Below are 24,532 nucleotides of genomic sequence, written 5' to 3'. Positions count from 1 at the left end.
GCCAGTTTCACTTAAGAATGTTAATGAAGCAGTAAAAATTAATTTTATTAAATCTTGACCCTTAAGTACATGTCTTTTAAATACTCTGTGTGATTAGAGACAGATCTAGGACTTCAGCAAGCAGACAGAGTAGGAAATCCTTAGTTTTCATCCTCCCATAAAAACAGATTGCTATTCATGAACAAAAATAGCCCTGGGAGGGCTCAAGAGTTCAATTAAGATCCTACAGCAACTCAGTGGAGGGAAGAAAAAGAGAGAATAACGGCACAGAAAGGATTGCTGAGGAGATTGGCTTGGCTGAAACATCTGGAGAAAGCGGGAAACAAAGAAGAAGGTCAGGGGCTCTCAGAATCAGTATCGACACCAACCACGTGGCGGGTGCCATCGAGATCCTCAGTGACCTGCTGTACAGAGGACACCGGCAGCCTTTGTCCCCAAGGAGCTCAACAGCTCCGGTGACAGCTGCGAACTCTGCAACTTTCACAGCAGAGGACCCCAAAGTCTTCACCTCCGCTCTGCAGAGGGCACTGGCAGCTTTTGTCACTGCGGTAATCTGGTATAGTGTCTGGAACAGAATAGATATTTAATAAATGGTATTTGGAAGTGTTGTTTGCTTGTTTTTTAGGTCAACAGAGTATTGCCAACCAGGGGAACTCACCCAAGCTTCAGTGTCTAGAATTTGTACTGGGTTGCCATTACATAGGCATGAATGAGTGAGTCACTGGTCACATGATCAAACTAAATCTATACCCACCCTCCTCTCCCTGGATATTGGGTTTCTGTCACGTGGCTCAAAGCCCCAACCCTCTAATTACATGGTTGGTCCTGAGTCATCTCAGCATAAACTCTCTAGGGCCCCCCTATGAGTAGGTAACTAGTAGGTCACAAGTATAAAGTGTCAGGGACCACCACCGTGAATAACAAAAATACCCTTATCACTTGGGAAATTCCAAGGATTTAGAGGGTACTTCCCAGAAACTGAAGACAAAGATCAGTTAAATTCTTCACTATACAACAGGGACCGACACATAGGCATTGAAATATAGAGACTTGAACATGAATGTCTTGCATGAGTAAAGACTTCCGGTCTGTGTGGCTTGACTCCAAGGTATTTGAAACATAAAAATGAATGCTAAGCTATGGACAGAAGTTTGGGGACATTTTATGAAGCATCTTTGAAAGTAGCCTAAGAATTTTATCTTTTTAATAATAGAAAAATCTCTTTCTATTACCGGATATATTTCCATATGTGTTCCATACCTGAATTACTTCTGTTTGGTGAGACTATAGCATCTAAAAAGATTCTAACAGGGAGAATGGCCCTTGACCATGTTTCTAAAAATCTACCTCATACTTATAAACTGTTTCCAGTTGGTCCAAGAAAAAGTCTCTGAGAAACTAGCGGTTTAACAAAACTAACAAGGGCCATCCTGATGCAGTTATTTAGCTGAGTGCCTATTTAGCTTCATCCCTGGATTCTCTATCTGCTCTGGTCTCTGTTAGACAGCTACCCATTTTTTTCCTGACTCAATTTTTTCTCTAGGATTCCAGATTCCTGGCTCCTCCCTGAAACCTTTTTCTGTGTCTCAACTTAATGTCTCTGCTGACCTGTTAACTTGCCTATATGTTACCTCCCAGGATGGTGACACAGCCAGAGGCCTAATTATACATCCCTGTGATCAGTGTGGCCATGCCAGGACAAGGCGCTACCTCTCAGCTCTTTAGCCTTGCATCCCTTTGCTGCGGTGCTTGAATGTTTCTTGGACAAGAGCCCTTCATTCCATTCCAGCTCTCAGCTCTCAGTCATGGGGTGGGATTCCTGCCCTTGCACACTGCTTGGGCAGGCACAGTGCCTTGTACAGGATGGGCACACTGATTCTGTCACATTATATCCACAAGTACTACTTCTACTGAAGTCATTGACTACGATACTGATTTACCCCTTTTTAAAAAAAACGTGGATCCTCAGGACTGTGGTATACAATAAACGAACTAGTATCTGGTCTGGCTTACAAGAGCTTCTCAACATGGTTAAATCCTAGGTGCTAAGTGAGAAATGTGGATAAATGAAAGGAGCCCTGACTTCATAAAGCTGACAGCCAAGTGGGTAGCTTATAACTTTTTTGAATATAAACACTATCAGTTAATCTTTAAACATATCCCTAATTACATATGGCTACTTAGTAATTACTAATCTAATAGTGTATTAGTATATTGTGTATATTATAAAATATATATAAACCAGAAAATCAGAAGGATAAATTACATAATCTTTTTCTAGACTTGACAATGTCTAATGTTTTTTGGACAACTTTTTGTTAGATATGATTTTTTTATCAGGTAAGATTCATTGCTTTTACCTGATTATATGGCTGAAGGAGAGGTCTAAATAGTAATAGCAGAGGTATCATTTTCTTGTTGTTATGTAAATTCCACAGTTCCTTGCAGAGATCTTTTAAAGCTATTTAGGCAAAGAATCCAGAATAATTCTCTCACTTTTACACATTGGCCCCAACCTATGGTAAGTCAGTTCTATATTCTCCAATCCTTTATGTGCACAAGACAGGTTCCTATCTCAAAGGCAACCATCCAAAGTGGCCTGGAATAGAAATCTCTAAGCACAGGTAAGTCATGAGGGGAGCTAGATTCCTTCTCTGGAATTTAAGCCAGGAAACAGAGAGAGAATCTGCAGAAGAAGACCATGTGGGAACAGAAGCCGAGAAGATACCCAGGAGACCATATTGAGGCAGGGCCATGAGAACCATGAGTGAAGTGAAGACATGAAGCAGAAGAAGAAGCTACAAATGAGATGCACGAGCTGGGTGGGAGCTGGTAGGAGCAGAGATAAGTCTGCATCATTGCCCAAGAAGGATGTGCTCGGTTAATGAGGTGACCAAATAAATGAACCCTAATGCTGTGTGGATAATTCTACCTCACTTCGTTCAATTTCACTGCATCTCAACCATTCAACTCTTCCTGAGTTTCTGTGGGGTTCTTGCCTTCCTGATTTCCACACATATCCTTTTATTAAACTTATACAATGTGAGGTAGTCTGAGTTTCTGTTTCTGACCAACAGACAGCACCACCCACTGATCCAGGGCCATTTGTTAATGATTTGATTACTGATTAGTAAAAAGGGAGAGATGGTGGGGGTAGGAGGAATCTTTTTTGTTTTTTATGAGTTTAAGAGGCATGTTCCAGAACTAAGGCTAGGGGATATACTCAGAAGCTTTGTATTCACTTAATTTAGAAAAAATTCATGTAAGTGGGGCAAACAGAATGAACATCACACACTGCAAAAGGCTGATATGCTTCCTCGTCTCCCTGACATTCAACTGTGATCAACCTGAATGAAGTCATTCAGGAAATACCCATTCTTACTGGGAAGATACCATGAAAGTAGGCAAACAAGTGAAAGAACAGGTTGGTACGTCCTTTAAAAATCCTATTAGTAATATTCTATTATTAAAAACCCATGCTTGTAGCCAAAACTAAATCATCCAGATGAGTGTAATATAAAATAAAAGTTTCCAGCCCAACCTCTAGCTCTTATTTCTATTGATATTTGCCAGAAGTAATGGGTAACGGTTTCATGTTTATCCTTCCAGAATATTTCTTTTTGTATATACATTTTTATACAAATAAACTCATTCTAAACATGTTATTCTTTAACTTTATTTTCTTACAGCAACTATCCATTTCTTTTTTTTTTTATCCATTTCTGTTAATATAAATCTGCCTCATTCTATCAACAGCTGCGTTGTATTACATTAAGTAGTTGTCACATTATTTAACCAGAACTCTACTGACAAGCATTAAGTTATTTTCAGTTCTTTGCTCTTATAACTAATGCAAAAGCAAACATTCTTCTTCTTGTATCATTGTGAATTTGAGTAAATATATTTAAAGGATAAACACCTACCAATGGATTTGCTGGGTAAAGGAGATACGTTAATTTAAAATGTCATAAATATTGTGAAATTGCCATCCCAAAATGTTATTTCAATTTACAAGAACCTTGTAAAAAAAAATGCCTGCTTTCCCACACCCATGTTAGACAGAATATTATCAAATCTTTCCATCTTTGCCAATATAATGTGTTAAAAATGTGCTGTTTTAATTTGCATTTTTAAGCACTAGTGATGCCAAACATCAGATATTTATTGGTTATTTGAATTTTGTTTTCTGTGAATTCTTTTTTTAAAAAATTAATTCTTTGTCATTTGTGTTGAAAATATTGTTCCACTTTATTATTTTTCCTGTCGATTTATTTATTGAATGTTATCCTGAATACGCATGTCTTTTAAAATATATTTATACATGTTCAAGAGAATCAGTCATTTGCTTTGGACTTTGAGGATTTTTGTATACTTGGAAAGTCATTTTCTACTCAAGGATAATAAAAAAAAATGACGTGTTTTTCTATATTTTTATGTGTTTATCTTAATATTTAAATTTTGGTAAATTTAGAATTTATTTTGTTATAAGGAGGGAGATTGGGATTCACTTCTCTTTCAGATGACTATACAGCTGCCCAACTACACGCATTAAATAATCCATATTTTCCCAACTGATATGAAATATCATCTATCATATCTTAAATCCTATACATATTTAAATCTATTTCTGGATTTGAATGAATATAATTGCATTGATATATCTATTCCTGTGCCAGTACAAGCTATTTAAGTTTCTATAGCTTTGATAATGCTTTAATATTTGGTAGGAGGTTTATTCTTTTTCTTTCAAGGGCAACTTGAAAATGTGTGTCAAAAATGACGAAGTTGGGCTTCCCTGGTGGCGCGGTGGTTGGAAATCCACCTGCCAATGCAAGGGACATGGGTTCGAGCCCTGGTCCGGGAAGATCCCACATGCTGCGGAGCAACTAAGCCTGTGCGCCACAACTACTGAGGCTGTGCTCTAGAGCCCGCGAGCCACAACTACTGAAGCCCACGCACCTAGAGCCCATGCTCTGCAACAAGAGAAGCCACTGCAATGAGAGGCCCGCGCACCACAACGAAGAGTCTCTCGCTGCAACTAGAGAAAGCCCGAGGGCAGCAACAAAGACCTAACGCAGCCAAAAATAAATTTAAAAAAATTTTTTTTTAAAAATGACAAAGTTAACTACAATCTTTGGCCCAGCAATTTCACTACTAGAATTTTTAAGGAAATAATAAAATGTATATATAATTTTAAAATGTATGATCCAAATTTCCCCAGGTGTAATCAGAATATAGGACAAATTGGAACACAGTAAGAGTTATAACTAGGGTGACCAACCCTTCTCCTGGGACTGAGGGATTTCCCAGGACATGGGACTTTCAGTGCTAAAACCAGGAAATTCTCAAGTAAACTAGATGGTTGGTCACCCTAGCTACCCAAATATTTCTAGTTTTTGTTCTTTCTGTTCTACATGGTCTCCAGCCTCACAAATATTTCTAGGAGGTCCTAATTTTCATATGTGCTTACAAATTTGTGTTTTGTATAAATACATATACGTGCTCATATTTACTTCTGCTGGCACTGCCACTGTTCCGCGTGGCAGTCCCCAACTGTTGCTGCTCTATTCTGTGCTACTTCATAGTTAGAGTTTCCTGCTTCTCTGTTGGGTATAGTGAACATCACTGTCTCTCTGCTTAGTATAGTATTACCTACCTGGTGGTAAGATATCTCTCAAGCTGTAAGGCTCTGGTTTCTCTGACTCTATTGCTGCCACTCTTCAGCCAAGAGCACAGACTCTGAGAGATGGATTGCCAGACTTCTAATCCTGAGACATTAGGAAGGCTACCCAGCGGACATAATGTCAGACCCAGATTGTCTAGGGAACAAATTATTTCCATGTTTCCCATTAGTTAACTGGAAGAGCTCCTCTCACTTGTTCATAGCAGGAAGCCAAGCTTCTCCCCAGGACTGGGTCTACTCTGCCTCTAAGCTGCTGAGTGAACATGGCCTGTGAACCCAGATGATTACCCAGGGGTGACACGATCTCAGACTCTGAAGTTCAGGCTCACTGCCAATTTACATGTATGAATGTGTACCCTGCCACTTTTCACCAGTGAGTTTGGCGTAAGAAATGAGTAACAACAGGAGACTTGAATTACTCCTCTGTGTTGAGCTAAAGTGGGACCAGAAGAAGAGTAGTAGAGTGAGACTGAGCAATAACCATTGGGAGTGCTGCTACCCATGAGGGCAAAACAGGAACTGAGGCAGAGAGACTCACGTGGCCACAGAAACACGGCAGGTGGGCGAGGCATGTGCTTCGGTGATATCAGTAATTGTTATCCCAATGACTAAGTACTAAACACAGTGATAACTTCAAACAGAAATGCATACAATTGTTAGTTTTTAACCATTCTCTGTAGCCTATTTGGACTTATATTTTTTAACAATGAAAAGCAAGAATCAGCAATACATTATCAACCTAATTTTAAACTCTAAAGCAGGTGAGTTTCATCATAGGGTATACTATTAATATGTGTCTCATAAAATATTTTACATTTTGGAGATGTAATGAAGGTATCCAACTGGTTTAAATTTATTTAAAGGACTTAATTATTTTAGAGCACTTTTAGGTTCACAGAAAAATTGAGAGGAAAGGACAGAGATTTCCCATATATCTCCTGCCCCTACACATGCACAGCCTCCCTCATTATCAATGTCCTCCACCAGAGTAGTACATTTGTTACAACTGATTCACCTACATTGACACATCATCATCACCCAAGTCCACAGTTTACATTATAGTTCACCCTTGGTGTTTTACGTTCTGTGGGTTTGGACAAATGTAAAATGACACGTGTCTGTCATTAGAGTGAACTCAGAGACTTGAAGCAGAAAAGACTCTCTTCTACTGGCCTTGAAGAAACAAGCCACCATGGGTTCTACTGCTAGAAGAAACTGAATTCTACCAATGACCACATGAGCTTTAAAGAGGACCTCAGGCAACAGGTGAGACCTCAGCCCTGGCCAACACCTTGACTACAGCCTTGTGATGTCCTAAGCAGAGGATCCAGGTAAGTGGTCCCCAAACTCCTGATCCATAGCAACTGGGAGATAATAAACATGTCTGAACCACCATGTTGTGGTTATTTATTACTCAGCAATTGAAAACCAATATGCTATCATAAAAATATCTGAAAGTTGTTTGGTGGAGATGACAAATAGATATTCCATTTGTTGGTTTTTAGAATGACTGAAATGAAACACCTTAGGAAAATCTATATATGATTTATATATTGATTATAGAGTAGATTCTGGTATATTTCCAGATGTTGCTAAAGGCCTATGATTAAGCTTATGTTTCTGGATTTGGGGAATTTTTTTTTTTTGCCAGGCCCATATTGAGTCTTGTCCCAAACTGTCTATACTGATATGCCTGCTTCTTGTTTCATAGAGGACTTAGTATCATTCTGATTTTGCTCAGAGCATGGTCTTTATAGTGCTTATCAGCTGATTCCCGAGGAAGTCTTTGCTTCCTGTTAGTATGCCTTGGAAAAGGCTGACTGCCCACTTTATAAATTAACCCAAAAATGGCTGTACAATACTATAATTGTATGGTACTAACCAGAGCCCTTTGGATCAGATTTACTTTGTGGACTCTGTTTTCTTGGGCTAATTTTTCCCTGCTGCAGTTGGAAGTTGTTGTGTATGGTGGCAGGAAGACTTCCGTTTTGTAGGAAGAGTAACTTATTGTGTGGTTTTGGAGCTGAAAATAAATATTCCACACATGTGGATACATGACATTTCCTGTGTTACTTTGTTAAAAGCCCTAGCCACAGTAGCTCAGGGAGATTATGGTCTAATTATTTTATTCCTGATATGACTTCCACAAATGTAGCTTTATTAATTTTAATACATGATGAAGTATTTCATGAATCAGAGAAAGAAGTTAAGACATGAGCTGAGTTGGATAACTAAATGTTACTGTGCTCATGAAAATATGGATAAACACTTTCAAGACTCTCTCAAGTACTTACAGTAATAATGAAAAAGTATTTGAAACTTTGTATTTATATGAATGCTTGGACACTTTGTTCATTAAGTTTTATATGAGTCTCTGAAATGCTTTCCATTAACCTTTTCTTTAGTTTCACAATTTATCCATGTTGGTTTAATTTTTGAACCAAGAGGTCTTCTATACTCAAGGAAAGAAATATTTTCTTAATACACATGTTTCACAACCTTTTTTTCTTGAAGAGGTATATTCAAATGCAAATTCATAGTTTTTCCAGGAATGTTTCCTAGAAAAAATTTGCTACTTTTTTTTTTAACACCTAAAATAGATGGAAAATAAGCAGAAAATGTTTTTGCAAGGCTAACTCCTTCTACTCCACCAAAAACTAGTCATGCTTCTCAATGGAAGCAGCGTCCTCTAGTGGATAGAGTTGCAATAATGTAAACTTTTTTTAAAAACAAATTTTCTTTGAGGTGAAATTCACATACTATAACCATTTTAAAGTGTATGATTCAGTGGTATTTCGTGTACTCACAATGTTGTGCAACCACCAGCTCTCGCTAGTTTCAAAACTTTTTAATCGCTCCATAAATAACTCATAACCATTGAGTAATCACTCCCTATTCTGCCCTCCCATCCCCTTGGAAGCTCTATTATGCTTTCTGTCTCTATGGATTTGCTTATTCTGAATATATCACATAAAGGGAAACATACAATATGCGAACTTTTGTGTCTTGTTTCTTTCATTTAGCATTTAGCATTTAGTTTTCGAGGTTTGTATCAGTACTTCATTCCTTTTTACTGTAGAATAATATTTCATTGTATGTGTATACCACAATTTGTTTACCTGTTCATTCAATGATGAAATTTGGGTTGTTTCCACGTTTTTCTGTTATGAGTAATCCTGTTATAAACATTTGTGTACAAGTTTCTGTGTGAATATATATTTCCATTTCTCATGGTTAAATACCTTGGAGTGGAATTGTTGGGTCATATGGTAAGTTCATGTTTAACTTTTTGAGGAACCACAGAAAGAAAAAAAAAAAAAAAAGGGCCAACCAAGACACATCAGAATATGGTTTCCTAAAATATTGGCATGTTTTGCAAGAGAATGCTTGTTAGTGGCGAAAATAATGGCAATAGTTATAGCTACTTATATTTCCCTCTAATAATGCCAATCTTTTACAGAAAGCCTTTCTAGAACTGAATATGTGGTGATAATCCCTCTTACCCCATGAATATTGAGTTCAACAATATGCTATAAGATTTATCAATTAAAATATATGATTATTTATGTATACCAAGATGTTTGAGTTATCTCCTGTTGCATTTTGACTTCTAAATAAGTTTTTCTCCTTTTCTTGAATCCTTTCTATCTGAAAAACATGATATTTTCTTGTTTCAAATAACAGGAATTCAGATATCAATTACATCAATTTGGAGGGGAAAAAACATTGCTCCCCTCCAAATTTGATATTTATAAACTTATAGTAATGTTGAGTTTTTGCATGTTAAGATTCAAAGTTCAGAGAATTGAATAAAGTATAGGCTCTAGAATAGGAAGAATAGTTTATTATATAAGGGAAGTTCTTGTCTCACAGGAAAGGGAAAACATTTCCTGTTACTGGTCAGTAGAGCAAAAGAAGAGAAAAAATTAAGGGAAGGGGATTAGATATGAGTGACCTGATTCTCTCTCCCACCTCATAATTGAAACTAATATTGGAGGTGGTGGTGGTAGACCATTACCATTTGAAGATAGATTTAAGTGACTCTCAAGCAGAGGGCATATTCTGCACTTCTCAGGACACAGCCTAAGAAATTTGAAAGATGTTCAGAGATGACCCCGTTTGGCAAATCCTGGGAGCAATGTGGTGCTGTCCTGTAGGTACAGGAAGAATCAAGAGAGTGGTTACAATGTCACATGGTCTGCTCCTAACAGGTAAGAGGATCCAGAATTTCTTTGGAGCTCTGGCATGGGAGAGGTAGAAAGCAAAGTATGAAACAGCCAAAAACAGAGTGGATCAGAGACATCTGGAGGCACTATGTGGAAAAGAGGGAATTTGAATCAAGAAACTGCAGTGTCTCTGTTCATGTGAAATCCATCTGCGGCCAGCAAATGATTCCTGTTCATAGCAAAGCAAATCAGTGTTGTCAGATAGAGATCATAGATCTCTGTAAGTCAGTCCTCACTTGATCCTGCTGTTTGGGTTCTTATGGATTTTCTCATTAATTAAGGAGTTAAATGAAATCTTGGACTTTTTAAAAATTTGTATGAGAGACATGGTTTTAGGTGTTTTGGGGGTAAATTATCATTTTACAGAAAGTAATGTCACCCTCAAAATACTAAAATAGAAAAAAAATATTACCTTACAAATCTATATCTAGTGAAAATATCCTTCAAAATTAAAAATAAAAAAGAAACAGTTTTCGGCAAATTAAACTTCAGAGACTCAATAAGAGTGGACCCACAGTAAAGAAAATACTAAAGGGAGGTTTTTTTGAGGCAGAAGACAAATGATTCATAAGTAAGGAAATTCAAGAAGGAATAAAAAGCATTAATATTTTGGGAAATCTATGTGAGTATTGGCTGTAACAATAATGCCTTCCAGAGTTTAAATATAGGTAAAATGAAAATATAAGACAATAATAGCACAACAGATGACAGGGGTGAAGTAGAAAAAAGTATTCTCATGTCCTAGCAAAGTATAGAGGCTGGTAAAAGTACTAATTTATTCTATTTTATTTTTTTAACACCTTTATTGGAGTATAATTGCTTTAAAATGTTGTGTTATTTGCTGCTGTATAACAAAGTGAATCAGCTGTATGTACACATATATCCCCATATCCCCTCCCTCTTGTGACTCCCCACCACCCTCCCTATCCCACCCCTCTAGGTGGTCACAAAGCACCGAGCTTATCTCCCTGTGCTATGCGGCTGCTTCCCACTAGCTATCTGTTTTACATTTGGTAGTGTATATATGTCAATGCTACTCTCTCACTTCATCCCAGCTTAAGCTTCCCCCTCCCCGTGTCCTCAAGTCCATTCTCTACATCTGTGTCTTTATTCCTGTCCTGCCCCTAGGTTCTTCAGAACCATTTTTTTCTTTTTTTTTTTTTGATTCCACATATATGTGTTAGCATACGGGATTTGTTCTTCTCTTTCTGACTTACTTCACTCTGTATGACAGACTCCAGGTCCATCCACCTCACTGCAAATCACTCAGTTTTGTTTCTTTTTATGGCTGAGTGATATTCCATTGCATATATGTGTCACATCTTCTTTATCCTTTCATTTGTCAATGGACACTTAGGTTGCTTCCCTGTCCTGGCTATTGTAAATAGAGCTGCAATGAACACTGTGGTACATGACTCTTTTTGAATTATGGTTTTCTCAGGGTATATGCCCAGTAGTGGGATTGCTGAGTCATATGGTAGTTCTATTTTTAGTTTTTTAAGGAAGCTCCATACTGTTCTCCATAGTGGCTGTATCAATTTACATTCCCACCAACAGTGCAAGAGGGTCCCTTTTCTCCACACCCTCTTCAGCATTTACTGTTTGGAGATTTTTTGATGATGGCCATTCTGACCGGTGTGAGGTGATACCTCATTGTGGTTTTGATTTGCATTTCTCTAATGATTAGTGATGTTGAGCATCCTTTCATGTGTTTGTTGGCAATCTGTGTATCTTCTATGGAGAAATGTCTATTTACATCTTCTGCCCATTTTTGGATTAGGTTGTTTGTTTTTTTGATATTGAGCTGCATGAGCTGCTCGTATATTTTGGAGATTAATCCTTTGTCAGTTGCTTCATTTGCAAACATTTCTCCCATTCTGAGGGTTGTATTTTCATCTTGTTTATGGTTTCCTTTGATGTGCAAAAGCTTTTAAGTTTCTTTAGGTTCCATTTGTTCATTTTTGTTTTTATTTCCCTTTCTGTAGGAGGTGGGTCAAAAAGGATCTTGCTGTGATTTATGTCAAAGAGTGTTCTTCCTAAGTTTTCCTCTAAGAGTTTAATAGTGTCTGGCCTTACATTTAGGCCTTTAATCCATTTTGAGTTTATTTTTTGTGTATGGTGTTAAGAAGTGTTCTAATTTCATTCTTTTACATGTAGCTGTCCAGTTTTCCCAGCACCACTTATTGAAGAGGCTGTCTTTTCTCCATTGTATATGCTTGCCTCCTTTATCAAAGATAAGGTGACCATATGTGTGTGGGTTTATCTCTGGGATTTCTATCCTGCTCCATTGATCTATATTTCTGTTTTTGTGCCTGTACCATACTGCCTTGATTACTGTAGCTTTGTAGAATAGTCTGAAGTCAGGGAGCCTGATTCCTCCAGCTCTGTTTTTCGTTCTCAAGATTGCTTTCACTATTTGGGATCTTTTGTGTTTCCATACAAATTGTGAAATTTTTCTTTCCAGTCTGGGAAAAATGCTATTGGTAGTTTGATAGGGATTGCATTGAATCTGTAGATTGCTTTGGGTAGTATAGTCATTTTCACAATGTTGATTCTTCCAGTCCAAGAACATGGTATATCTCTCCATCTCTTTGTATCAGCTTTAATTTCTATCATCAGTGTCTTATAGTTTTCTGCATAAAGTCTTTTGTCTCCTTAGGTAGGTTTATTCCTAGGCATTTTTTTCTTTTTGTTGCAATGATAAATGGGAGTGTTTCCTTAATTTCTCTTTCAGATTTTTCATCATTAGTGTATAGGAATGCAAGAGATTTCTGTGCATTAATTTTGTATCCTGCTACTTTACGAAATTCATTGATTAGCTCTAGTAGTTTTCTGGTAGCATCTTTAGGATTCTCTATGTATTGTATCATATCATCTGCAAACAGTGACAGCTTTACTTCTTTTCTGATTTGGATTCCTTTTATTTCTTTTTCTTCTCTGACTGCTGTCACTAAAACTTCCAAAATTATGTTGAATAATAATGGTGAGAGTGGGCATCCTTGTCTTGTTCCTGATTTTAGAGGAAATGGTTTCAGTTTTTCACCACTGAGAATGATGTTGGCTGTGGGTTTGTCATATATGGTCATTATTATGTCGATGTAACTTCCCTCTATGCCTATGTTCTGGAGAGTTTTATCATAAATGGGTGTTGAATTTTGTCGAAAGCTTTTTTGGCATCTGTTGAGATTATCATGTGGTTTTTATCCTTCAGTTTGTTAATACGGTTTATCACATTGATTGATTTGTGTATGTTGAAGAATCCTTGCATTCCTGGGATAAACCCCACTTGACCATGGTGTATGATCCTTTTAATGTGCTGTTGGATTCTGTTTACTAGTATTTTGTTGAGGATTTTTGCATCCATGTTCATCAGAGATGTTGGTCTGTAGTTTTTTTTTTTTTGGTGACATCTTTGGTTTTGGTATCAGCATGATGGGGACCTTGTACAATGAGTTTGGGAGTGTTCCTCCCTCTGCTGTATTTTGGAAGAGTTTGAGAAGGATTGGTGTTAGCTCTTCTCTAAATGGTTGATAGAGTTCACCTGTGAAGCCATCAGGTCCTGGGCTTTTGTTTGCTGGAAGATTTTTAATCACAGTTTCAATTTCAGTGCTTGTGATTGGTCTGTGTATATTTTCAATTTCTTCCTGGTTCAGTCTCAGAAGGTTGTGTTTTTCTAAGATTTGTCCATTTCTTCCAGGTTGTCCATTTTATTGGCATATAGTTGCTTGTAGTAACTGCTCATGGTCCTTTGTATTTCTGCAGTGTCAGTTGTTACTTCTCCTTTTTCATTTCTAATTCTATTGATTTGAGTTTTCTCTTTTTTTCTTCATGAGTCTGGCTAGTGGTTTATCAATTTGTTTTATCTTCTCAAAGAACCAGCTTTTAGTTTTATTGATCTTTGCTATTGTTTCCTTCATTTCTTATTCATTCATTTCTGATCTTTTCTTTATGATTTCTTTCCTTCTGCTAACTTTGGGCGTTTTTTTTGTTGTTGTTCTTCTTTCTCTAATTGCTTAGGGTGTAAGGTTAGGTTGAGATTTTTCTTGTTTACTGAGGTAGGATTGTATTGCTATAAACTTCCCTCTTAGAACTGCTTTTGCTGCATTCCATAGGCTTTGGGTTGTCTTGTTTTCACTGTCATATGTTTCTAGGTATTTTTTGATTTCCCCTTTGATTTCTTCAGTGATCACTTCGTTATTAAGTAGTGTATTGTTTAGCCTCCATGTGTTTGTAGTTTTTTCAGATCTTTTCCTGTAATTGATATCTAGTCTCATAGCGTTGTGGTCGGAAAAGATACTTGATATGATTTCAATTTCCTTAAATTTACCAAGGCTTGATTTGTGACCCAAGATATGATATATCCTGGAGAATGTTCCACGAGCACTTGAGAAGAAAGTGTATTCTGTTGTTTTTGGATGGAATGTCCTATAAATGTCAATTAAGTCCATCTCATTTAATGTGTCATTTAAAGCTTGTGTTTCCTTATTTATTTTCATTTTGGATGATCTGTCCATTGGTGAAATTGAGGTGTTAAAGTCCCCTACTATTACTGTGTTACTGTCGATTTCCCCTCTTATGGCTGTTAGCATTTGCCTTATGTATTGAGGTTCTCTTATGTTGGGTACATAAATATTTTCCATTGTTATAGCTTCTTCTTGGATTGATCCCTTGATCATTATGTAGTGTCCTTTTTTGCCCCTTGTAATTGTCTTTATTTTAAAGTCCATTTTGTCTGATATGAGAATTGCTACTCCAGCTTTCTTTTGATTGACATTTGCATGGAATATCTTTTTCCATCCTTTCACTTTCAGTCTGTTTGTGTCCGTAGGTCTGAAGTGGGTCTCTTGTAGATAGCATATATACGGGTCTCGTTTTTGTATCTCTTCAGCCAGTCTATGTCTTTTGGTTGGAGCATTTAATCCATTTACATTTAAGGTAATTATCGATATATATGTTCCTATTACCATTTTCTTAACTGTTTTGGGGGTTTTTTTGTAGGTCATTTCCTTCTCTTGTGTTTCCTGCCTGGAGAAGTTCCTTTAGCATTTGTTTTAAACTTGGTTTTGTGGTGCTGAATTCTCTTAAATTTTGCTTGTCTGTAAAAGTTTAAATTTCTCTGTCAAATCTGAATGAGATCCTTGCTGGGTAATCTTGGTTGTAGGTTTTTCCCTTTCATCACATTAAATATGTCCTGCCACTCCCTTGTGGCTTGTAGAGTTTCTGCTGAAAGATTTGCTGTTAACCTTATGGGGATTCCCTTGTATCTTATTTGTTGCTTTTCCCTTGCTGCTTTTAATATTTTTCCTTTGTATTTAATTTTTGATAGTTTGATTAATATGTGTCTTGGCATGTTTCTCCTTGGATTTATCCTGTATGGAACTCTCTGCACTTCCTGGACTTGACTATTTCCTTTCCCATGTTAGGGAAGTTTTCAACTATAATCTCTTCACACATTTTCTCAGGCCCTTTCTTTTTCTCTTCTTCGTCTGGGACCCCTAAAATTTGAATGTTGGTGCATTTAATGTTGTCCCAGATGTCTCTGAGACTGTCCTCAATTCTTTTCATTCTTTTTTCTTTATTCTGCTCTGTGGAAGTTATTTCCACTATTTTATCTTCCAGGTCACTTATCTGTTCTTCTGCCTCAGTTATTCTGCTATTGGTTCCTTCTAGAGAATTTTTAATTTCATTTATTGTGTTGTTCATCATAGTTTGTTTGCTCTTTAGTTCTTCTAGGTCCTTGTTAAACGTTTCTTTTATTTTCTCCATTCTACTTCCAAGATTTAGGATCATCTTTACTATCATTACTCTGAATTCTTTTTCAGGTAGACTGTCTATTTCCTCTTCATTTGTTTGGTCTGGTGGGATTTTACCTTGCTCCTTCATCTATTGCGTATTTCTGTCTTCTCATTTTGCTTAACTGACTGCGTTTGGTGTCTCCTTTTTGAAGGCTGCAGGTTTGTAGTTCCCATTGTTTTTGGTGTCTGCCCCCAGTGGGTAAGATTGGATCAGTGGGTTGTGTAGGCTTCCTGGTGGAGGGGACTGGTGCCTGTGTTCTGGTGGATGTGGCTGGATCTTGTCTTTCTGGTGGGCAGGGCCACGTCCGGCCGTGTGTTTTGGGGTGTCTGTGAACTTATTTGATTTTAGGCAGCCTCTCTGTTAATAGGTGGGGTTGTGTTGCTGTCTTGCTAGTTGTTTGGCCTGGGGCATCCAGCACTGGAGCTTGCTGGCCATTGAGTGGAGGTGAGTCATAGCGTTGAGACAGATATCGCTGGGAGAGCTCTCACCAGTTGATATTACATGGGGCCGGGAGGTCTCTGGTGGTCCAGTGTCCTGAACCCGGCTCTCTCACCTCAGAGGCTCAGGCCTGACACTAAGCTGGAGCACCAAGACCCTGTCAGCCACACGGCTCAGAAGAAAAAGGAGAAAAAAAAGAAAGAAAAATAAACAAATAAATTAATTAATTAATTAAGTAAAATTATTTAAAATAAAAGAATAAAAAAATTATTAAAATAACAATTTAAAAAGTAATAATAATACAAAAAGAGAGCAACCAAACCAATAAACAAATCTACCAATGATAACAAGCGCTAAAAACTATACTAAGATAAACATAAAAATCAGAAACTAGTCAGTTGCAGACAGCAAACCCCAAGTCTACCGTTGCTCCCAAAGTCCACCACCTCAATTTTGGGTTGATTCATTGTCTATTCAGGTATTCCACAGATTCAGGGTACATTAAGTTGATTGTGGGGATACAATCCACTGCTCCTGAGGCTGCTGGGAGAAATTTCCCTTTCTCTTCTTTGTTCCCACATCTCCTGGGGTTCACCTTTGGATTTGGCCCCACCTCTGTGTGTAGGTTGCCCTCAGGCTTCTGTTCCTGCCCAGACAGGAGGGGGTTAAAGCAGTGGCTGATTAGGGGGCTCTGGCTCACTCAGGCCAGGGGAAAGGAGGGGTATGGTAGTTATAATTGGAATACGAGGCAAACCTGTGGCAGCAGAGGCTGGTGTGACATTGCAACAGCCTGAGGCATGCTGTGTGTTCTCCCGGGGAAGTTGTCCCTGGATCATGGAACCCTGGCAGTGGCGTGTTGCACAGGCTTCCGGGGTGGGTGTATGGATAGAGACCTGTGCTTGCACACAGGCTTCTTGGCCGCAGCAGCAGCGCTAGCATCTCATGCCTGTCTCTGGTGTCCATGCTGATAGCCGCGGCTCATGCCTGTCTCTGGAGCTCATTTAGATGGTGATCTGAATCCCCTCTCCTCGCGCACCAGGAAACAATGGTCTCTTGCCTCTTAAGCAGGTCCAGACTTTTTCCTGGACTCCCTCCCAGCTAGCTGTGGCGCACTAGACCCCTCAGGCTGTGTTCACGCAGCCAACCCCAGTCCTCTCCCTGGGGTCTGACTTCCAAAGCCCGAGCCTCAGCTCCCAGCCCCCGCCCACCCCAGCGGGTGAGCAGACAAGCCTCTCGGGCTGGTGAGTACTAGTTGGCACCGATCCTCAGTGTGGAAATCTCTCCGCTTTGCCCTCTGCATCCCTGTTGCTGTGCTCTCCTCCACAGCTCCAAAGATTCCAACCCCCACCCAGCCCATGTCTCTGCCCGCAAAGGGGTTTCCTAGTGTGTGGAAACTTTTCCTCCTCCACAGCTCCTTCCCAGAGGTGCAGGTCCAGTCCCTATTCTTTTGTCTCTATTTTTTCTTTTTCCCTACCCAGGTACGTGGGGGAGTTTCTTGCCTTTTGGGAGGTCTGAGGTCTTCTGCCAGCGTTCAGTAGGTGTTCTGTAGGAGTTGTTCCACATGTAGATGTATTTTTGATGTTCTTGTGGGGAGGAAGGTGATCTCCATGTCTTACTCTTCTGCCATCTTGAAGGTCCCCCCCTAATTTATTTTAGAATTTAATAAGTCACAGAAGCATGTGGCAGTTGGTGGGGTAGCTAAAAACAATATAGTAACAAAATGTATAAAATATAAAAAAATGCCAATAATGAATCCAAAAGAAGTCATCAATTTAAATCCAAATGTATTGTGTGTGTGTGTGTGTGTGTGTGTGTGTGTGTGTGTGTGTGTGTGAAAGATTGTTAGATAAGGATTGTCAGACTGGATGCAAAATAAAACATCCATATTCAATACTAAATATGAAGTTACAGAAACATTAAAGGTAAAACAATGAAAAAACATATACCATGCAACCACCATCTAAGTGAAAGCCACTGTAGATATAGTAATATCAGACAAAGTGAATTTAGGGCAATTACTAGAGATTATTACTAGCAATTATTATGACTATTATTACTAGAAGTTAAGTAGCCTATTTCATAATGATAAAAGGGTCTATCTACTACAAAAATGTAGCAATTATAAATTTTAGGTGCTAATAAATATCAAATAACCAAATAAAAATCAAAAAATATATAGCAGAAGTTAACAGGACTTAACAGTGAAACAAACAAATTCATAAATACATTCGGAGATCTTTACATATCCTTTTTTTACATTACCTTTTGGTAAATGATTGAAAAAACAGACAGAAGAAATCAGTAAAGATGTATTCTGAATGAGAAGGCCAATAAACTTGATCTTTTAAACATATAAAACACTGCATCTAATAAATGAATAATGCATTTCATTTTCAACTACACATGAAACTTATGTTACATTTGATAGATGCTGAGCTAAAAAGCAATTCCTCTCAAATGTTAAATGGTTAAAATTATTCAGCGTATATTATCTGAATAAACAGAAATTAAATTGGAAGTCAAAACAAATATATCTAGATATTCCTGAAGTATGTGGAAATTTAGCAGTACTCTTCTGAACTTCCAATAAGATAAGACAAAATCACAATACAACTTAGAAAATATTTTTAACTGAATGGTAACAAAATAAAATATAACAAAATTTGTAGATGTTATTAAAGTCATGCTTAGAGAGAAATATATAGCCTAAATGCATTTACCAAAAAAAAAAAATAAAGGCTACAAATCAATTTCAATAATTTAGAAAATAATGGAAAATAAAAATCATAGAAATAGAAGAAAGTAAGTTATAAATATAAATGCAAAAAAAAAAATACCCCAATGAAATAGAAAAGGATATACAGTAGAAAAGATGTCAAAAGCCAAAAGTTGGTTCTTTGAAAAACTGAATAACAAAAAGAAAAAAGTCACAAAATACCAATATCAGGAATCAAAAAAGGGTCATTAATACAGATTCTACAGATTTGTAAAAGATAACAAAGGTATAAACAACTTTATGTGAATAAATTTGAAATTTCATTTGAAATGGGCAAATTCCTTGAAAAATTTGCTACAGAAACTGAAACAAGAAACAGCAAATCTGAATGGTTCTCTATTAAAGAAAAAAACTAAAAACTTGTACACAAAACCAACTCAGGCCCAGAAGACTTCACTAGTAAATTATCCAAACAGTTAAGGGAAAATTAATACCAATCTTAATCTCTACCAGAGAACAAAAAAGTGAAAACCTTTTTCATCTTGTTTTAAGAGGTTAGCATAACTTTACAATCAAAATCTAACCAGCACATTAAAAGAAAGAAAAATTATAAGCCAAACTCTTCCACAAAAATAGATGTAAGAATATGAAACAAAATATGAAAAAAATGAAACACAGCAATATATGAAATTGATAATGCAAGTGACCAAATTGAATTCAATTCCAGGAAAATAATTAGATCTAACATTCTAAAATCAATGAATGTTATTTACTGCAATATAAAAATAAAGGAGAAAAATAATATAAATACCTAAATATAATGCAATAAAAATTTAATAAAATTCAGTATTATAAATGGTTTTAAAAATTCTTAGAAAATTAGGAACTGAAAGGATCCTCTTTAAGATGATAAAGGATATCTATTTTAAAAACCTACACCAAACAGCATACTTAATAGTGAATTATTAAAATCTTCCCCATACTCAGATCAAAAGTAAACAAGCTAACCATTATCATCATACCTCTTAAATGTTATAATGAATGTCTAGTCAGTCCGGTAAGGAAAGAAAATGAAAATGATGGTAGAGGAATTGAAAAGAGCAGAAATAAATGGAACAGAAAACTATAAAACTGTAGAGAAAATCAGTAAGCCAAAAGTTAGTATTTTTGAATACATTAATAAAATTGAGGAAATCCCTAGATAAGCTAATCAAGAAAAAGAGATAAATACAAATTTTCAATACCAGAAATGAAAAAAGGGATATGACTAGAGAGGCCACAGACATTAGAAGCAGAAAAAGGGAGTGATTTGAATAATTTATGCAATAAATGCAATAACTTAGATGAGGAAATTCTTAGAAAAACGCAACTTATCAAAAGTAAAAAAAAAAAAAGGAAAAAAATCTCAGTAGCCCCATATCTGTTAAAGAAACTAATATCTTTAATTTAAAAGTTTGCACAAGGAAGACTCAAGTTACAGATGGATTTACTAGTGAATTCTATCAATATTTAAGTGAGAAATAATTCCACTCTTACAGAAATTCTTTCAGGAATGAATGAACACTTCCTAACTTGTTTTATGACGACAGCATTATCCTGATACAAAAAATCTGACAAATTATCCAGAAAAAGCACTAAAACTAAGAGAGAGACATTAAGAGACATGGGAGAAAGATTTAGAAATTTCAACATGTAATCCTCAAAAGTTCCAGATGGAGAGAATAGAAAAGTATGGGATGAGAAAATATTTCTAATGCTAAAAGCTAAGAGTTTTCCTGAAATTGTCTTAATTAAAGATACTAATAAATATCTTCAAATTACATTAGCATAAATTCTAAGTCAGATTAATAAAAGTAATTTTATAATGATGCAAAAAATTTAAAAACATCAAAAATAATTATAATATAAGCTAATGTATTTAAAATGTGGCTGACTAGTCATTTTCAGGAAAAGAAAACCTGAGTGAGTTTGCTATCTACAAACTTTGCTAACAGAATTCCTCATCTATTTCAAGAAGGAAATAGAACACAAAATGAAGTAAGCAAAAGAAGCAAATTTAAAGAAAGAAATGAATTAACATCTAAATAAGTCTAAATAAGCACTGCCTACATAAATCCACAATAATAGTACTGTTTAATTCATTGGGTGCCAGACAAGGTAGAATTAAAATAGTAGACAAAAATAACACAAGAAGTGAGCAATGATATGAAATCAGTCTTGGAACTTCATTGCTCCAGATAAGGGTACAACTATTGATTATATTTCACTAATTAAGTATACATGTTAAAATTTAAAAGTAATCACTTATAAAAAGAAATAAGGAAGAAGGAAGGAAGGAAGGAAGGAAGGGAGATAATGTGCATCTTCACAACAGTAGAGATGGGGGGGAAATGATGATAACAAAATTAATGCAAAAGAGGACAAAGAAAAGAAGGAAGAAACAAAGAAAAAACCTTGAAAAATAGAAAGCATAAAATAGTGATAAAAATAAAATAAAATACATCTGTACCGAAAATAAATGTGAGTAGATTAAGAAAGGCTATTAATAGAAAATGTCAAATTGGGTTTTATAAAATAAAAACTAGGTATATTCTTTTAAAAATATGTACTAAAAAGATAAAAACACAGACACCTTTAAAAAAAAAAAGAGATGGGAAAATGAGATCTCTGTAAAATATTAGCAAAAAACAGGCAAGGTACCCTTATTACTAACAGCTTAAATAGGTACAGATGTATTTGATTTCACTGCTCATTCTACTGCTTAGAGCAATCAATCACTCCTCGTTGCCAACAGAATAAATTCCAGACTCTTTAGCAAAACTTTCAAGTTTCTTCACCTTTGGCTACAACCCTCCTTTGGACAGTTAAGTTCATGTTTGATCTCTCAGCTCCTATCATAAAGCTGATATGTAGTAGACACTCAAATATTTATTTAGTTCACATGAAAGAAAAAAACTCATGAAGGACTTCCCTGGTGGTGCAGTGGTTAAGAATCCGCCTGCCAATGCAGGGGACACGGGCTCCAGCCCTGGTCCGGGAAGATCCAGCGTGCCGCGGAGCACAAATCCCATGCGCCACAACTACTGAAGCCCGTGTGCCTAGAGCCCGTGCTCCACAACAAGAGAAGCCACCACAATGAGAAGCCCGTGAACCGCAACAAAGAGTAGCCCCCGCTCACCGCAACTAAAGAAAGCCCACGTGCAGCAATGAAGACCCAACGCAGCCATAAATAAATAAATAAATAAATAAATACATAAATAAATAAATAATAAATAAAACTCACGATTCATGCAATCATAACATTTACTTGCATAATGTCCTCTTCAACTTTTTCGTAGGTGTTTTTTCTTTTAAAAAAAGAGAGAAGCACATTTATATTGTGGATCTGACATATTGACAACTAAGCAAAATTTCTTTCACCCACACCTCTTCCTTCCCTCTTCCCCCACTACTGCTGTACATATTAACAACAAAAGACTTTTTTTCAGAGGATTATTTATGAAGCATCCCTTCCTATTTCTTATACTCCCTTCCTTTCGTCGACTTTCCCATTTTTCTTCCCACTTCTTCCTTCTCCTCTCCCTTTTCATCCTCTCCCTTCTTTTTTTCACTCCTCCCTTCTCTTTGTACATTGATCTGTATTATACCAGAGCTTAGGAAAACAAGTGATGATGAGGGGTGCCCAAGATAAGAATGGAAGTCTTTCCTGTTTAGATGTGACTTGACAATGACTAATCGAATGAACGTTTTATATAAGCTGCCTCCCATTGTCCAGATTTAATGGTTCTTACCCAACAGGGCATCTGGAGGACTATTTCTATGAATCCATACTGTTTCCTAAACCCCCACCCCGTATGCACTAGGGATAGTTGGGGTGCCATTTTGTATGTGTGTGTATGTATAATTTGAAGATCTCTAAACTATTCTGATAGAATTCCCTTTCCACCAACTACAGTCCTAGAAAAGAACCCCTGATACAAATGGGTCAATGTCACACTTCAAGATAAACACCTCTTGGGACTTCCTTGGTGGCGCAGTGGGTAAGACTCCACACTCCCAATGCAGGGGGCCTGGGTTTGATCCCTGATCAGGGAACTAGATCCCACATGCATGCCACAACTAAGAGTTTGCATGCCACAACTAAGGAACCCATGAGCTGCAACTAAGGAGCCCTGGAGCCGCAACTAAAGAGCCCGCCTGCTACATCTAAGACCCGGCACAACCAAATAAATAAATAAATAAAAAATTTTTAAAAAAAGCTTTAAAAAAAAAGGTAAACACCTCTCTCTTACTGTATAGCACAGGGAACAATATTCAATATCCTGTGATAAACCATGATGAAAAAGAATATGAAAAAGAATATATATGTATAACTGAGTCACTTTGCTGTATGGTAAAAATTAAACACAACATTGTAAATCAACTATACTTCAATAAAATTTTTAAAAAAGATAAACACCTCTCTCACTACAAGATAAACACCCCCAAAGCCATCATATTGGGAACTTGTATATGATGACTTATACAATGAAGCCCTGAAGGGAACAGGTGCATTTTCTGTAGAACATTTTTTCATATTGAGCAAGGATATCCTAACTCATTGGTCCTCGACCCTAAGTATAAATCGGCATCAATGGGGAGCCTTAAAAAAATTAGATGCTTGGAGAGAGGAGAAGATGGCGGAAGAGTAAGACACGGAGATCACCTTCCTCCCCACAGATACATCAGAAATACATCTACACGTGGAACTGCTCCTACTGAACACCCACTGAACGCTGGCAGAAAACGTCAGACCTCCCAAAAGGCAAGAAACTCCCCACGTAATTGGGTAGGGCAAAAGAAAAAAGAAACAACAGAGACAAAAGAATAGGGACGGGGCCTGCACCAGTGGGAGGGAGCTGTGAAGGAGGAAAGGTTTCCACACACTAGGAAGCCCCTTCGCAGGCGGAGACTGCGGGTAGTGGAGGGGGGAAGCTTCGGAGCCATGGAGGAGAGCACAGCCACAGGGGTGCGGAGGGCAAAGCGAAGAGATTCCCGCACAGAGGCTCGGCGCCGAGCAGCACTCACCAGCCCGAGAGGCTTGTCTGCTTACCCGCCGGGGCGGGCGGGGGCTGGGAGCTGAGGCTCGGGCTTTGGAGGTCGGATCCCAGGGAGAGCAGTGGGGTTGGCAGTGTGAACACAGCCTGAAGGGGCTAGTGCACCACAGCTAGCCGGGAGGGAGTCCGGGAAAAGGTCTGGAGCTGCTGAAGAGGCAAGAGACTTTTTCTTGCCTCTTTGTTTCCTGGTGCGCGAGGAGAGAAGATTCAGAGCGCCGCCTAAACGAGCTCCAGAGACAGGTGCGAGCCGCGGCTATCAGTGCGGACCCCAGAGACAGGCATGAGACGCTAAGGCTGCTGCTGCCGCCACCAAGAAGCCTGTGTGCAAGCACAGGTCACTCTCCACACCGCCCCTCCCAGGAGACTGTGCAGCCCGCCACTGCCAGGCTCCCGTGATCCAGCGACAACTTCCCCGGGAGAACGCACGGCGCAGCTCACGCTGGGGCAACGTCACGCAGGCGCAACGTCACGCCGGCCTCTGCCGCCTGCAGGCTCGCTCCGCATCCGTACCCCTCCCTCCCCGCGGCCTGGGTGAGCCAGAGCCCGCGAAGCAGCTGCTCCTTTAACCCCGTTCGGT

General features: G+C 37.9%; 1 protein-coding gene across 2 annotated transcripts in view; it reads right to left on the bottom strand.

Moving 5' to 3' along the window:
• The window catches only part of CSRNP3 (cysteine and serine rich nuclear protein 3), a gene marked incomplete at its 5' end in the record, with an annotated part of 256,996 nt that extends 233,001 nt beyond the window's left edge, over nucleotides 1-23,995 (bottom strand). For both annotated transcript variants that reach the window (XM_082465029.1, XM_082465027.1), the window contains one exon: nucleotides 22,143-23,995. Coding sequence is in view for 1 of the 2 variants with exons in the window: in XM_082465027.1 (XP_082321153.1) it covers nucleotides 22,143-22,149 (7 nt within the window). The remainder of the gene's footprint in view (nucleotides 1-22,142) is intronic.
• Nucleotides 23,996-24,532: the final 537 nt, after the last annotated feature.

This window comes from Balaenoptera physalus (assembly GCF_965194825.1).
Source record: "Balaenoptera physalus genome assembly, chromosome: 6".
Classification (NCBI taxonomy): Eukaryota; Metazoa; Chordata; class Mammalia; order Artiodactyla; family Balaenopteridae; genus Balaenoptera; species Balaenoptera physalus.
The sequence above is the reverse complement of the archived record's forward strand: the minus strand, read 5'-3'. Positions and strand labels throughout refer to the sequence as shown.